Here is a 16,820-nt window from a genome sequence, read left to right as displayed (position 1 = left end):
AATGGATCCTTCCCGACCTTCATGATGTTCTATCAGGGTTCTCTTTCGTGGTGTTGACAATCCTTTCCATAGAGTACCATGTGTAGTGAGCCTTAAAGGTCCTTATAACCCCCGATCTAGAGGCTGAATTAGAGATGTTGTGTTTGGGAGCCAGTAGATTGCAGTAGACGCCTTCAGTGTTGAACTCATGAGTTTCTGAGTGGCTGGAGAATTGTCCAATATTGAAAGAACTTTAAAAGGCGGTCTCTTACTAGAAAGGTACTTCCTGACTTCAGGGAAAAAGAATCAATGGAAGCAATCCAGAAAAAGGGTTCTCATTGTCCGGGTCTTCTTATTGTACAACCAAAAGACCAGAAGATGGTGTTTACCTTTTCCCTTCAAGGCAGAGGGGTTAGCAGCTTTATAGATAAGTATAGTGTTGATCATAAACCTGCCTGAATTTGCAGAAAACAGAGGTAGCCTATCCCTTCCTGCCTTAAATCCTGGTGCTTGTTTCTCTTCCTTACTAATAAATGTCCTTTGTGGCATTTTTTCTTCCCCCAGAATATGGCATTTCTGTCTACATTTAAAAACCTGTTCATGCAAATAGATATCCTTTCTCCTCAATGATTTTTTTTCAAGTTTGGGGTACATGTACAGGACGTGCAGGTTTGCTGCATATGTAAATAGATGCCATGGTGGTTTGCTGCATAGATTGTCCCATCACCTAGGTATTAAGCCCAGCATCCATTAGTTAGCTGTTCTACCTGATGCTCTCCCTCCTCCCACTCCCCAAGGGGCCTAGTGTGTGTTGTTCCCCCTCCATGTGTCCATGTGTTCTCATCATTCAGCTCCCACTTATAAGTGAGAACATGTGGTGCATGGTTTTCTCTTCCTGTGTTAGTTTACTAAGGATAATGCTTCCAACTCCATCTATGTCCCTGCAAAGGACATGATCTTGTTCCTTTTTATGGCTGCATAGTATTCTACATTTTCTTTATCCAGTCTATCATTGATGGGTATTTAGGTTGATCCCATGTCTTTGCTATTGTGAACAGTGCTGCGAAGAACATATGCATGCACGTAACTTTATAACAGAATGATTTATATTCCTTTGGGTATATACCCAGTAAAGGGATTGCTGAGTCAAATGTTATTTCTGCCTCTAGGTCTTGGAGGAATTGTCACACTGTCTTCCACAATGATTGAACCAATTTGTGCTCCCACCAACAACGTATAAAGTGTTCCTTTTTCTCCACAATCTCACCAGAATCTGTTGTTTTTTGACTTCTTAATAAGAGCCATTCTGTTACTAAAAGAGAGGCATGAGATGGCATCTCATTGTGGTTTTGATTTGCATTTCTCCAACCATCAGTGATGTTGACCTTTTTTTCATGTTTGTTGGCCACATGTACATCTTCTTTTGCAAAGTGTCTGTTCATGTCTTTTGCCCACTTTCTAATGTTTTCTTTTCTTGTAAATTTGCTTATTTGTTGCCTCTTGGTGAGAAAAAGCTGTTTCTCCCATTATCTTGACCTTTCTAAAGTCAAACCTCTTTCTAAACTTATCAAATCATCCTTTGCTGGCATTACATTTTCCAGGTATAGATCCTTCACCTTCCTTCTGCTTTAAGTTGTCACAGAATGACTTTTCTTTTTCTTAAATCATAGTAGAGTCTATAAGTATGTCTTTCCTATAGCAATACTACACCTACATAAAAGCTGAACTTACAATATGAGATCAAAAGATATTGCACAAAAAGTGCAAGGTTCTTGTACTTGCAAGTGTAGCTGCAGTGACGGTTCATGAATTCCCTTTTCTTTTTTTTTTTTTTGAGATGGGGTCTCGCTCTTTCACCCAGGCTGCTGTGCAGTGGCATGATCTCAGCTTACTGCAACCTCTACCTCCCGGGTTCAAGCAATTCTCCTGCCTCTGCCTTCTGAGCAGCTAGGATTACAAGCACACACCACCACTCACGGCTTATTTTTTTATTTTTTGTAGAGACGGGGTTTCACCATGTTGGCCACGCTGGTCTCGAAATCCTGACCTCAGGTGATCCACCCATCTAGGCCTTCGAAGGTGCTCCCAAGGCCACCCTGTGAGCCACCATACCCGGCCCATCCCTTTTCTTTTTTACACAAGTCCTTAATGCTGAATTAATTTATCCTGAAACGGCAGACAACCACAGCTGCAGACCTCAATCTACAATATGTATTAGGCAATTCAACTTTTTCTTATAATGTCATGACTTTTCTCTGCTTTTTGGGAGTACTTCCAGCATCACTAGTGGTACTTCATATGGGTCTCATGGTGTTATTCAAGGTTTAGAGTATAGTGCTACACACAATGACAAAATACTCAAAAACCACAAGAGATCACTGTTTACTGTTACACGCAGTTTACTGGAGAGACGAACTGCTCACTTGGAGATGATTAGCGTCTTGGCATTTTAAGTGGATACTAGCAACACTTGAGCTCACCACACTAGCCATAGGAGGTAGCTACAAAATTACTGCAGTAGTACAGTATGTACTACAGTTAATTTCATGCAGTTATGATTTAATACTGCATCTTTGCTTTTTTTACATTTTTCTGGATTGAGAATGGCACCAGATATGGTCTGCTAGTGTTTATGTGCCTACGTTGTGATTAACTTTTTATAACAGATTTGTGTATATTTTATGGTAGTAAATGAAAAAATGGACTAGTATCTACATATACTGTATGCATTCATGCCATATCTTTTTCTTAATTTTTTGGATATTTTAGGCTACATAGTTCATCTGCAAGTGTTTTCAAATTGTTGCAAATTTCCAAAAAAGTTTCCAATATATTTACTGAAAAATATCAACATATAAGTGGACCTATGCAGTCACAACCTGTGTTTTTTGAGCAGAAATTATATTTTGAATCACAATTCCTGCACTCACAGTGCCATATCTGCAACTGATTTCAGACAGTTATAGAAACAAACCAGTTAGTTTTCCCCCTTCCTGTTATATGATAATGGCAACATCTTCTTCTACTACATAACTATTTTCAGACTGAATTATATTCATATATGCAAGGTACTTAGTTCTAGGTCTAGAAAATTCTTAAAGCCTTCAAATTGAAACTTCCATTTGTTATGCTATTTATGTTGATAATGGTCCCTTCAAATAAAACTACATACATTTTTATGTATTTTTCTCACAATCTTTCAATAAAGTATTGACGAAGAAAAAAATCAATGACCCAGATATTTCTTACAGATAATTAGTTATACTGGAGAAGTTACTTAACCATAATTTATAAAGACACCATTTACTAAAAATGTATTTTCACCCCTTAAAAGCTGCTTAACCTTAAACAAACTTGATTGAAAATTTCCGATACTTTCAATGCCAATAAGATAAAATGTAGTTAAGTTCTAATCAATCTCTGGAAAATCAGTTGCCATATCAGAAAAAGCACAGATCTGCTTTCCTAGAAGTCTCTACAGAGCTGAGTTACACTCTCAACCATTAAGGTAAGTCTAAAATCAATCAGATAATCGATCCAAAGGAAATATCACCATCAGTGCATTGATAAATCAAAGACCAAAGTCTCCGATTTTACCAGTAAAGTACATTTTTCAAAACATTAAATGCAAAAGAAATTTTATTTAAAAAATTTTAACTGAAGATGCTCACCATATTAAATAGTAACAATTATCAGACTCAACTTCATTAACTAGAGATTATGATTCCTCAAACATTTCCAGAGCCAGCATAGCACAGTAATTAACAGCAGAGTTACTACCTATGTGACTCTGGGCAAGTAAGCTAACTTCTCTGAATTTCAGTTTCCTTATCTGTAAAAAAAGAATATTAATAGCATCTATATTTAACAGGGTCATCCTAAAGATTAAGAGAAATAATACATATAATATATTATGGTTACTATACTAGCATATAATAAACGGTCAATAAATGTTAACTGTCATTATTATTATCTTAAGAATTTAGCATATGTTGTAAGCTGGGGGTCATTCCTCATACCCTACATGTCAATTAATCTAATAAATATTAATTAGAACTTCAAGGAAAAAAATAAGCCAATGTGGTTGGAACAGAGTGAAAAAAGGGGTGAGCGGAAAACTGGCATTAGATGAGATGGTAAGGGGCCCTGTTCATATTATTTGTAGTGCATATTCTGCTTCTCATTACTGTAATGTATACAGTATACCCATAATCTCTATATATCTTTATATATGCACACATACATACACACACCAAATTTTGTAAACAAGCATTTCATAGGTACCACATACAGATAAGGATATGGGAAGAAGAGAAAGAAAAATTAGATGGGGTAGACAAGAAAGAAAGAACAAAACTGGAAAAAGGAAGAGGAGAAGAAAACAGGAAGAGAAGGTGATGGTTTCAGTTGATGAATGACCCTTGGTTCAGAAAGGGCTAGATTTGTGTACATGCTTGGTTGGCATCATGACACTGAGCACACAGGAGGTAAATGAAGCACGCTAGAAAAGGGTGAATATGAGAGCCAGGAGACTCTTACAACAGTTTCTGTTTATGTCAAGACCCACATGTCCCAGGGGACCCATTTTCACATAATCTATAATTATCTCTTTGCTTTAATCGCCTTGTCATTCCTGAGGCTCTCATGGGCACTGGAAGAGGAAAAGCTCATTAACTAAACCTTTTCTCCTCTCTCCAGCCACCCATGGCTTTTAATTGCTTGGTGTGTTATTATCTAGGAGTGCAACTGGAATCATTTTCATAAGAAAGGGAGGTAGAGAGGAGGAAGGGAGCCATGAGTCCCTGAGGTATGCACCAAAGACAAACCTTTGCTTTCTCAATTATTTATGCCAGCTGAGGTTTTACAGGCTGAATAAATCCATAACTCAAGTTCATTCTGAGCAGTCAGATTCTCCAGGGGGAGTTGCCCACTTGCCTATACACACTTGTGTAGTCCTCAAAGAATAACCAGAATGTAACAAGTCATATGTCATCCAATTTATCACCTATCACCAAGGTGTTAACACAATGTTGATCACAGGCAACATGGTGAAATAGGGAAGTATTACACTACCACCAGCCAAACAGATGGAGGGAAGCTTTTTGGTGCTAAAGGCAGTGGTATCATTAGGATAGTGGTGTTCCAGAATGACTTGGCCTGTTAAATGCATAAAAATCCAAATATTCATTTTTTAAAACACAAATATGTATAACACATACTCTTGAAGCTTAAGAATCTTTAAGTAGATTTGTTAAAAACAGGCTGCAATCTAACAATGTGAAGCTTTGAATAAATAGAATTTTATAACATCTGATTTTAGAAGTAATTTACAATAAAACTATACACGTTACAGCTTTTTCTCCAATCATATCTCTTTCAGGAAAATTTCAGAGTATAATTTATGCGTGACAGGCTTTTATGTTACTTCCAAGCTAGTTCATATTTCACCAAGAATACAAAATTAAAGCATAAAACAATCACTTTCATTCTAATTTTTTATACTTATATTCTTCCATTTATAATCAGGACTAGGCAGCAGCCAATGAAAAGATATTTGGGAAATATTTTCAAAATCCATCATTGTTTAAAAATGGAAACTTTATAAGTCAATGATTAAAGCATCTCTTGGAAATTCTACAGGCTTTTGTGTCTGACCACAAGCAGCGACCTCTGGTATTTTCTGCCAAAACACTTCATTTGTCTCACAGAACAACTAATCAATTCCAGAGCCCATCAATCATTTCAGTTGTATACTAGGTCTGGTCTTGCTTAGAGAAGGTCCAGATGGCTGTCTGTGTAAGTGGAATTAATAAAATTCTAATAGATTACATGACATCAAACTACAAAATATAACAGGGAGGACCAAATCTTATTGCAGGGTGGTGTGGATACTGTTTAATCTTCATTTACTATATTTTTAATTCTTACCCTAATTTCTCAATTTATGTGCAAACTTCTAGATCAAACCTTTGAAGCATGCAAGTAACCAGAAGCAATTTCTTGAATATGTAGTGCAGAATCATTTTACTCTACAAACCCCTGTGCTTATTAACCAGTACTTTTTCTGCCCATCTGCAGTATAAATGAAAAACACAGCTGATCTCAAAACTAGAGGTTACTCCCTGTTATAAGACTTGTCACTCTCTTGTTTCTATAGTTCTAAAAATATTGGTTCTCCCTTCCTTGTTTTCCATTTTCTTTTGCAAAAGCAAACAACTTATATTTAATTATATAACCAGAATGCCATGTTATTGTAGCTCCTAACATCAGCTCCTGGCTCCTCTGTAGGGACTCCCTCTGCCGAATAACAATACTATTTATAAATGCTAACAGTTACACAGTAACTTATTTTCCACCAGATACTGTTCGAGGATGTCTATGTATTCACATAATCTGCTAAGTATCAAGTGAGACAAGTACTATAATTATCCCCATTTTACAGGTAAGTAACTTGCCCAAGATCACACAGCTAGTAAGTGGTGGAACTAGCATTTGAATGCCAGCAGTTTGGCTCCATAATTTTTTGTACTTAACTAGAATCCCCCTACACCCCCTCGATTATATTACAGAACAATTAACTTGCTTCAGAATGAGAAATTGATGTCAGAGCTCTGCGATATTAACACAGAGATCTGAACCTCTGACATTATATTGATACTTTCTATGACAGAGTGGAAAGCAGGAAGCAAGCTCAGAATTGGCCCCACTGGCCCTTGGCTCAAGAACATTTACCTTAAAACTAAAACAAACTCATAACTCATCATCTATTATACAATACACATTCATCAGAAAAGCTGCCACAACAATGGAACCCAAACTTAACCAAATGGATTTATTAGACACTGATTTGCCTGATCTTTACAAATGTAAAAAAAATCTGGAGTTATAAAGTATCAAAACAAACCTTCAAAATACATTATTTTATGTCCTTTTTTAAAAACAACGGTTCCATAGAAAAGAATTTTTGCTTTCATCCAAGTCTACCATTTGATGCTTCTAAAACTCTAAAACCTACTGTCACTTTCACCTCAGTTAAACATAATTCTGCCAAGAAATTGCAATTAACATCAATTAAAGCACAACTTTCTCTTAGAAAAATAAAACACCAAATACAAGCATAATTTGATTACATAACTTCAAGAAATAACTCATTTTCATTGTTGCAATTGCATTCTGATACATAAGAAACCATAGGGACTACATCTGGCTCTTCACTGGAATAATCCAACATTTCAGTATATAAGAATTTTCATGCCAGGCACAGTGGCTCACGGCTGTAATCCCAGCACTTTGGGAGGCCAAGGCGGGTGGATCACAAGGTCAAGAGATCGAGACCATCCTGGGTAACACGGTGAAACCCTGTCTCTATTAAAAATACAAAAATTAGTTGGGTATGGTGGTGCATGCCTGTAGTCCCAGCTACTCAGGAGGCAGAGGCAGGGGAATCACTTGAACCCAAGAGGCAGATGTTACAGTGAGCTGAGATCGTACCACTGCACTCCAGCCTGGTGACAGAGCAAGACTCTGTCTCAAAAAAAAAAAAAAAAAAAAAAAAAAACAAATTTTCATTATGGCCTAATTTGTTATAATGGAATTCTACTACACTATAAAAAGAACTCTTCCAATACAAGAATATGATTAGTTGCTGTAATTTCTGATCTGCTGTAGTAGTAACAAAATTACTGTGTTTGTAATAGTTAAACAGCTTTCAATGGCTTGCTCACATTCACGTTTCTTACTCTTTCTTAACAATATGTTCAGAATATGAAGATTTAGATGATATAATAAGACTAATACTTAATGAAGACTTCATAAAAAAAGGCCAAGTCTAACCAGTTTTGCCCACAAAGGTTCATATTTCATTCAATTAATAATATTTACTAAACATACTTTCATGAAAATGCCAAAAGTAGTAAGAACATATTATTCAAAAGTGAAGAAGTTGAGAAGCACAAATATTCACAATGTTTTCTGTCATTATAGGTTCATAATAAATGTATGTTGAATTGAATTAAAATCTCTACAAAAATAAACTGTATTATTCTTTGTCATTGTTTATCACTGTCAAAATTCTGAATACCGATTTAAATCTAAGAATCACTTCACTAGCAATTGGGTGGGGGATAAAGGAAGGAAGATTAACCCTTTCAACACAGTTTAACTCTATCTCAGGATTTCTACTCTCACTACAACTGGAGTACATTTGATTTGCTTCATGTTCTGTAGGGCTGCTGTGATCAGTCACGTCATCAGACATTTGAAAAGAAAATGTATTCAGTATGTCATTTTGAAAAATACTAGAGTCTGGGAGCCCTTAAGGAAAATGGCATACAAAATAAAGATCATTATTATTTACAGATAAGTGATTGATACTGTTAGAAACTTAGGATTAGTGATTTTTTTTTTAAAGGAAAGTCAAGAAACTATCTCAATTTATTTATCTAACTAGGAAAGAAAAATAGCCTGTACATTTTTTATTGCTTAAGGGAAAGAGGTGAAGATGGGCATATCACAGAAGAACCAAACCAGCAGCTCTCTGTCTTACAATAGGGCTCTTAGGCTAACTCTACATAAGCAATAGTCAGTAAACTATCAGCTCTTCAAGGGAAGCAGCTGTGGCTACCTCCCAAGTTCTGAGCACTTTCACTGAAGATCTACCAAGTTTGGGGGCCTTCCTCAGATAGTGAGAATGCAAAGATGGGTAAAATATGATCTTCACTATCAAAAACTAAAAGCTAAAAGTATTTCTAAGTATACAGTTCGGTAGTGTTAAGTATATTCACACTGTTGTGCAATCTCCATAACTTTTTCATCTTGTAAAACTGAAACTCTGTCCCCATTAAACAACTTCCCATTTCCCCTACCCCCAGCTCCTGGCAACCACCATTTTACTGTCTCTCTGATTTTTGAATCCTTTCTGTTTCTGTGAGTTTGACTACTCTAAATACCTCATGTAAGTATAATCGCAAAGTGTTTGTGTTCTTGTGACTGGCTTATTTCACTTAGCATAATGTCCTCAAGGTTCATACATGTTGCAACAGGTGTCAAAATTTCCTTCCTTTTTAAGGCTGAATACTATTCCTCTGTATATACCACATTTTGTTTATCCATCCGTCAACAGATGCTTCCACCTATTGGCTACTGTATAGAATGCTGCTATGAACATGGGTGTGCAAATATGTCTTTGAGATTCTGCTTTCTTGTTTCTGTTTCTTGAGAAGCAGAATTGGTGGATCATATGGTAATTCTATTTTAACTTTCCGAGGAAACTTCCGTTTTCCACAGTGGCTGTATCATTTTATACTCCAAAATTAGTTTTAATTTAGAGCAAATTAAATTAACTTTTAATTAAACAAATTAAAAAATTAAAATCTTTAAAATAAATAACAGTGTTTTGAGGAAAATTAACACAAAAATCCTTAGGTTTAGATTGAGACACAACATCTTCTCCCACCAACTACTTGTGTGGGGAAAAGTCACTGAATGAGACAGTTGTTACTAGACACCAGTGAAAAGTAATTATTATCACTTATTCAGACACTTATCTGGCACTGGTTCAGACATTTAATTGATTTTAAAGATTATACACCTAAAAAATTATTTCCTGTCATTTATTGTCCTGCTTGCAAATACCACCAAATCAGTTTCATGTTAAGAAGCAATGCTTCACAAATTGAAAATTTCAGGATTAAAAATATATAGTACATATATACACATACATAAGCACATACATACAAACACATGCACACACACAGGCATATATATTTCTATTATCAAAGATCAGAAGAGAAATTACCTGATGGTTTCTTCATGATATAGAGAACTAATAACTGGCCCACCAAAACCAGTATTTGCTTCTTTTCCTTTCTTCTCTGGTATCTGTGGGAAGGGGGGAAAAAAGTGAAAAAAAGACAAATAGGTTAAAACAATAGGTATTTAAATCAGTTACAAAATGTTATTTTGCTAAGAAAGACTAAGGATTTTACCCTCAACCATCTCTTCAAACGCTGGTAAAATTTTTAAGGTGGTAACAGAAAGGCAATAGGATTCTCAGGTCATCACAGGAGTGGAATGGGTACCTGGCTGGCAATCTAAGGTATTCCAGTACAACCTTCTGGAGACACCAAAAAACAATTCTCCTAGCTGACTGTGAGATGATTTTCAATGTGGTAAATATGGATGTTCAGGTGAGAAAAAGAAAAATAAATCCCCGACATGAAGTGATCAGCAAAATCATATCTAGATTTATAAAATAAAAGTTCCCAAATAAGAAGCTACATTACAGTAAAAGTTCAAATTTAATTATAAAGAAAATGTTTTTGGGTTAAAAAAAAAAAGGAAGGAGAAAAGGTAGAAGAGGGATAGGAAAGGAGGTTTATATCTCAAATAAAAGAAAAAAAAAGCAAACTGCACAGAAATACTTTCCAAACTCAAGGATTCAACACGTCTTGCCCCTCTGTGTTCTCAAAACACACCAGAGTAAAATTAACTTAGTAATAAGATTCTTCTAAAACATGTAATGTGGAAGCAATGAACCTGGATAATACTGTCTGCAAGGATCAAAGTGCAACCTCTGCAAAACCCCATGTATTGACAGCTTTTAGTATAGGACACCCTGCAAAAGTCAAAACTCTGATTCCAGACATAAATATTCCTTTAGAATCAAAATTATATTATTATTTAATTTGACTGCAAAAAGACTAGTTTTACTTCAAATAAAATACAGTCAATCCCCATACACATTTTTTCAGTACTTAAGAGAAGTACGAGTTTTTTTTTTTTTTTCTTTTAATTGTTTGTTTCAGTCTGCGGATCACTGCACTGAGGAAAAAGACCCCCTTCCCCGGAGATAGCATATTCTATCTGTTCCTAACACTACTGGGGGAACTAAGGTTTCAAAAAATGTTGTAAATTTTTGAGGAAATGAATCAAGTCAGTTATCAACTTGTAATAGCAACAAAGTTATAAAATCAAAGACAACAACTATTAACATGATTAAATGACAAAGTATATAAAGTGTATTAGTATGATGCTAGCAAACAAGAAGCACTAGGTAAATGACAGATTTCTCTGTGCTCTGAGGGCCATTTTTAGAGAATAAATGCTATGAAGAATTTCTGGGATAATGTATTTCTTTATATCAAAAAAAATTAGAGATGATCCCCAACTTACAATGGTTTGATTTATGATATTTTTGACTTATAATGGATTTATCAGTATGTATCCTCATTATAAGTTGAGGAACGTGTACAAAGGGAGAACTTATTTTACTTAATCCAATTATATTCCAAATACATGTTCCATTGATAGGATAAAACTAAAACATACTTGTTGTTCGAGATGATAACTAAATAAATAAAACTAAAAATGAGAAAACTGGATACTAAAGGAAAAAAATAGAGATAGAACCAAGTATGAAGTGGCAAGCATAGCTTCTTAAAAAAGAATGACTCCTAGAAGGTAACAGGGGGAAAATCTAGGTGACACCGGGTTTGGCAATGACTTTTTACATGCACTATCAAAAGTATAATCCATGACAGGCCGGGTGCAGTGGCTCACACCTATAATCCCTGCACTTTGGGAGGGTGAGGCAGGTGGATCTCTTGAGGCCAGGAGTTTGAGACCAGCCTGGCCAACATGACAAAACACCACCTCTACTAAAAACGCAAAAAACTAGCCAGGCATGGTGGTGCGTGCCTGTAGTACCAGCTACCTGGGAGGCTGAAGCACAAGAATTGCTTCAGCCTGGGATGCAGAAGAAGCTGCAGTGAGCCAAGATCATGCCACTGCACTCCAGCCTGGCAACAGAGCAAGAGTCTGTTTCAAAAAAAAAAAAAAAATTATAATCCATGAGAGAAAAAAATTGATTAGTAGGTCTTTATTAAAATTGAAAATTTCTGCTCTGTGAAAGATACTGTTCAGACAATGCAATGACCAGCCATAAACTGAAAAAAAATTTGCAAAACACATATCTAATAAAAGACTGGTATCCAAAATATTCAAAGAATTCTTAAAACTCAACACTAAGAAAATAAGTTACCCAATGAAAAATGAGTAAAAGATCTAAATAGACAACTTACCAAAGAAGATACAGAGATGGCAAATAAGCAAGTGACAAGATGTTTAAACATCATGTCATTAAAGAAATGCAAACGAAAACAAAAATGAGAAACCACTACACACCTATTGGAATGGCTAAAATCCAATATGTCCTTAAATAGATTAATAAACAAATGATACATCCATAAAATAGGATATTATTCAGCAACACAAAGAAATGAGCTATTCTAGGTTAACTAAGAAAAAAGAAGAGTCAAATAACTCAGAAATGAAAGTGGAGATATTACAATTAATGCCACAGAAATACAAAGAATCATAAGAGATAACTACGAACAATTATATGCCAAAAAACTGGATAACCTAGAAGAAATGAATAAATTCCTGGAAACATATAATCTACCATGACTGAATCACAAAGAAATTAAAAATCTGACAGACCTATCACCAAGAAAGAGAGTGCATCAGTAACAAAAAAAAAAAACTTCCCAACAAAGCCTAGAACCAGACCACTTCACTGGAGAATTCTATCAAATATTTAAACAAGAATTAACACCAATCCTCTTCAAACATCAAAATAAATAAAGAAAAGGGAACACTTCTAACTCATTTTATGAGGCCTTGTCCTCAGATCAAAGCCAAAAATACTACAAGAAAACTAAAACCAATATCCCTGATGAATATTAATCCAAAAAATCAACTAAATATTAATAAACTGAATTTAACATTACATTAAAAGGATTATTCATCATGATCAAGTGGGATTTATTCCTGGAATGCAAAGATGGTTCAATATACAAAAATCAATCATATAACACAGCATATTAACACAATGAAGGACAAAACGCACATGATCATCTCAATTGATACAGAAAAAGCATCTGACAAAATTCAACATGTGTTCATGATAAAAACACTAAACTAGGAATAGAATAAAACTACCTCAACACAATAAAGGCTATATATGAAAAGGCCACAGCTAACAACATCCTCAGAGGTGAAAAACTGAAAGCTTTCTTTCTAAGATCAGGAACAAGGCAAGGATATCCATTCTCATCACTTCTTTTCAAGGTGGTATCCAAGCCAGAGCGATCAGACAAGAAATAAAAGGCATTTGTGGTGTTATGCTGTGTGTGTGTGTGTGTGTGTGTGTGTGTGTACAGAGAGACAGAGAGTGTGCACAAAAGAGATTTGTTTTGGTCCATGGTTCCTGGCTTCTAACTCCTATTGCCCTTGTTACAGACTTTCGTTACATAATTAGGTGTGTCAGGCCTCAGGAGCAAGCCTCAGGAAAGAGAATCTATGGGACTTTCTCCTGCCCTCCTTTTACCTGCCCCAAGTTACCCTTTCTGATGGTGGGTCACAATCCCGAGAGAGAGTCCTGCCCTATACCCTAGGGGAAGGAATACTGACATCATGAAACCCAAGAGGAATGGGTGCTGGGAGCTTGGGGATAGTGAAACACATGGAGGTTTCTGGAGGGTGGCATGCCCACAGAGGTCATGAAAGCGCCATGTCCCTTCCTCCATGCCTCACCCTACACATCTCCTTGTAAACCAAAATAAAGTTCTAAGCCCTACAACCATCTGGATGAACCCCTCCTCTCAGCTAAATTTTCTCCAAAGAAACCTGAAAAGCTAGTTCAGGCCATGATGGGAAGTCGGGGTCTGGACATGCCTCATTATACTTTCCTCCCTTTAGCATTCAGGAACAACTGACCAGCATTAACATTAAAACAGAGATCTCACAACTGACAAAAAAGACTCTTTGTATCAATAAGATATCAAATTCCAACCTGACTCTAGTATAGCATCACATGACAGAGAGCAGACCCTGGAAGAAATCAAAATATTTTATCCCAAAATATATTTGACATATTTTGAAATGGCCCTGCAAAGTCATCTCTTAAAAGGGAAATTTTACATTATGTAAAGAATCCTCTTCCCTTTCCAGGTCTTTTTCTGATCCTAAAGAGATTAGCTGAGAGATCTGAAGAATCTTTTAAAGATCTGAATAGGAAACAACTGTCATCTATTGCATCTAACAGTGGCCACCTATGAGACTTCATCTATATAGTAAGAACCTTGGTCTCCACAAACCCTTAACTCAGATATTCCTTTCTATTAATTCCAAGCTTTTAGATAATAACTTAACTCTCAGCCAACTGCCAATCAGAAAATCTTTGAATCTACCTATGATAAGTCACTGCTTCGAGTTGTCCTGTCTTTCCAGACCAAACCAATGTATACCTCATATGTATTAATAAACTAGGAATAGAATAAAACTACCTCAACACGCCATAGCCGCCACCGAGCCTGCCGCCAGTGCCTCTAAGCAGAAGGTGGTTGTGCCACCCACGAATGCCAATCTTGGCAAATCTGCCAGGGATGTCTTCACCAAGGGTTATGAATTTGGCTTAATAAAGTTTGATTTGAAAACAAAATCTGAGAATGAATTGGAATTTACAAGCTCAGGCTCAGCCAACACTGAAACCATCAAAATCATGGGCAGTCTGGAAACCAAGTACAGATGGCCTGAGTACGGCCTGACGTTTACAGAGAAATGGAACACCGACAATACACTAGGCACCGAGATTACAGTGCAAAGTCAGCTTGCACGTGGTCTGAAGCTTACCTTCGATTCATCCTTCTCACCTAATACTGGGGAAAAAAAAGCTAAAATCAAGACAGGGTACAAGTGGAAGCACATTAACCTGGGCTGCGACATGGATTTCAACATTGCTGGGCTTTCCATCTGGGGTGCTCTGGTGCTGGGTTACGAGGGCTGGCTGGCCGGCTACCAAATGAATTTTTTTTTTTTTTTGAGATGGAGTCTCACTCTGTCGCCCAGGTTGGAGTGCAGTGGCAGGATCTCAGCTCACTGCAATCTCTGCCTCCTGGGTTCATGCCATTCTCCTGCCTCAGCCTCCCAAGTAACAGGCGCCTGCCACCACACCCAGCTAATTTTTTTTTTTTTTTTTTTTTTTTTTTTTTTTAGTAGAGATGGGGTTTCACCGTTAGCCAGGATGGTCTCGATCTCCTGACCTCGTGATCCACCCGCCTTGGCCTCCCAAAGTGCTGGGATTACAAGCATGAGCCACCACGCCTGGCCCGGATGAATTTTGAGACTGCAAAGTCCCGAGTAACCCAGAGCAACTTTGCAGTTGGCTACAAGACTTATGAATTCCAGCTTCACACTAATATGAATGACGGGACAGTTTGGCAGCTCCATTTACCAGAAGGTGAACAAGAAGTTGGAGACCGCTGTCAATATCGCCTGGACAGCAGGAAACAGTAACACGCACTTCAGAATAGCAGCCAAGTATCAGATTGACCCTGACACCTGCTTCTCGGCTAAAGTGAATAACTCCAGCCTGACAGGTTTAGGATACACTCAGACCCTAAAACCAGGTATCAAATTGACACTGTCAGCTCTTCTGGATGGCAAGAACGTCAATGCTGGTGGCCACAAGCTTGGTTTAGGCCTGGAATTTCAAGCATAAATGAATACTGTAAAATTGTTTAATGTTGTATGTCTGGAATGCAAGTATTGCTAAATATGTTAGACCTCCAGGTTAAAGATGATTCAGCTTTAAGATGTTACCCTTTCAGAGGTACAGAAGAAAACCATTTCCATAAAAGGTCCTTTCAGTGGTAGACTTGGGGGTAACCTGGTGGCCCATTTGAGATATCAGGTTTCTTTTCTATCTAGAAATGGCTGCAAGTGGAAGCTGATAATATGTAGGCACTTTGTAAATTCATATTGAGTAAATGAAAGAAATTGTGATTTCCTGAGAATCAAACCTTGGTTATCTAACCCTAATTGATGAGAAGCTCACTGCTTGATGGTGTGTACAAACTCACCTGAATGGGATTTTTTTTAGACAGATCTTCATGACCTCTTCCCACCCCAGTTCATCGTCACCTCTTTTACACCAAAACGTCTGCAGAGTGGTGTGGTCACGTTTCTTTTGTGCCATTTTGGGGTGGAGAGGGTGGATGTGATAAAGCCAATAATTCAGGACTTATTCCTTCTTGCGTTGTGTTTTTTTTGCCCTTGCATCAGAGTATGAAATAGCTTCCAGGAGCTCCAGCTATAAGCTTAGAAGTGTCTGTGTGATTGTAATCACATGGTGACAACACTCAGAATCTAAATTGGACTTCTGTTGTATTCTCACCACTCAATTTGTTTTTTAGCAGTTTAATGGGTACATTTTAGAGTCTTCCATTTTGTGTGGAATTATTTCCTCCCCTTCAAATGCTGTAATTAACATCACTTTTAAAAAGCTTGAATATTGAAAGCTCAAAAACAAAAACAAAAAAAAAACTACCTCAACACAATAAAGGCCATATATGAAAAGGCCACAGTTAACAACATACTCAGTGGTGAAAAACTGAAAGCTTTCCTTCTAAGATCAGGAACAAGGCAAGGATATCTACTCCCATCACTTCTATTCAAGATGGTATCCAGGCCAATGTTAATGCTATCATAGCTCCCTAAAGGATATAAAATCAAGCTGTAACCCCATCAGCTTGGGTACATGTTCTCAAGACCTCCTGAGGCTGTGTCATGGGTCATGGCCTTCACATTTGGTGCAGAATAAATCTCTTCAAATACTTTGCAGTTTGGCTTTTTTTCCTCGACATCTTCATCTGCATCCTTTATAATAAACTGGCAAATGTGTTTCCCTGAGTTCTGTGAGCTACTCCAGAAATTTGGCCGAACCCAAAGAGGGGGTCATGGGAACCCCAACTTGAAGCCAGTTGGTAACAAATTTTGGAGAA

The 16,820-nt window shown here is 36.9% G+C and overlaps 1 protein-coding gene and 1 pseudogene across 3 annotated transcripts in view; one reads left to right on the top strand and one right to left on the bottom strand.

Annotated features, from left to right (window-relative positions):
• Nucleotides 1-16,820, bottom strand: part of ACBD6 (acyl-CoA binding domain containing 6) — a 235,814-nt gene that overhangs the window by 152,073 nt on the left and 66,921 nt on the right. For all 3 annotated transcript variants that reach the window (XR_004249257.2, XM_032160849.2, XM_032160850.2), the window contains exon 4: nt 9,776-9,858. Coding sequence is in view for 2 of the 3 variants with exons in the window: in XM_032160849.2 (XP_032016740.1) it covers nt 9,776-9,858 (83 nt within the window). In the remaining variant the exon portion in view is untranslated. The remainder of the gene's footprint in view (nt 1-9,775; nt 9,859-16,820) is intronic.
• On the top strand, nt 7,383-15,538 carry LOC116473878 (voltage-dependent anion-selective channel protein 1-like; annotated as a pseudogene).

The sequence above is a fragment of the Hylobates moloch genome, unplaced genomic scaffold, assembly GCF_009828535.3.
Source record: "Hylobates moloch isolate HMO894 unplaced genomic scaffold, HMol_V3 SCAFFOLD_8, whole genome shotgun sequence".
Classification (NCBI taxonomy): Eukaryota; Metazoa; Chordata; class Mammalia; order Primates; family Hylobatidae; genus Hylobates; species Hylobates moloch.
This window is presented reverse-complemented; position numbering and strand designations above follow the sequence as displayed.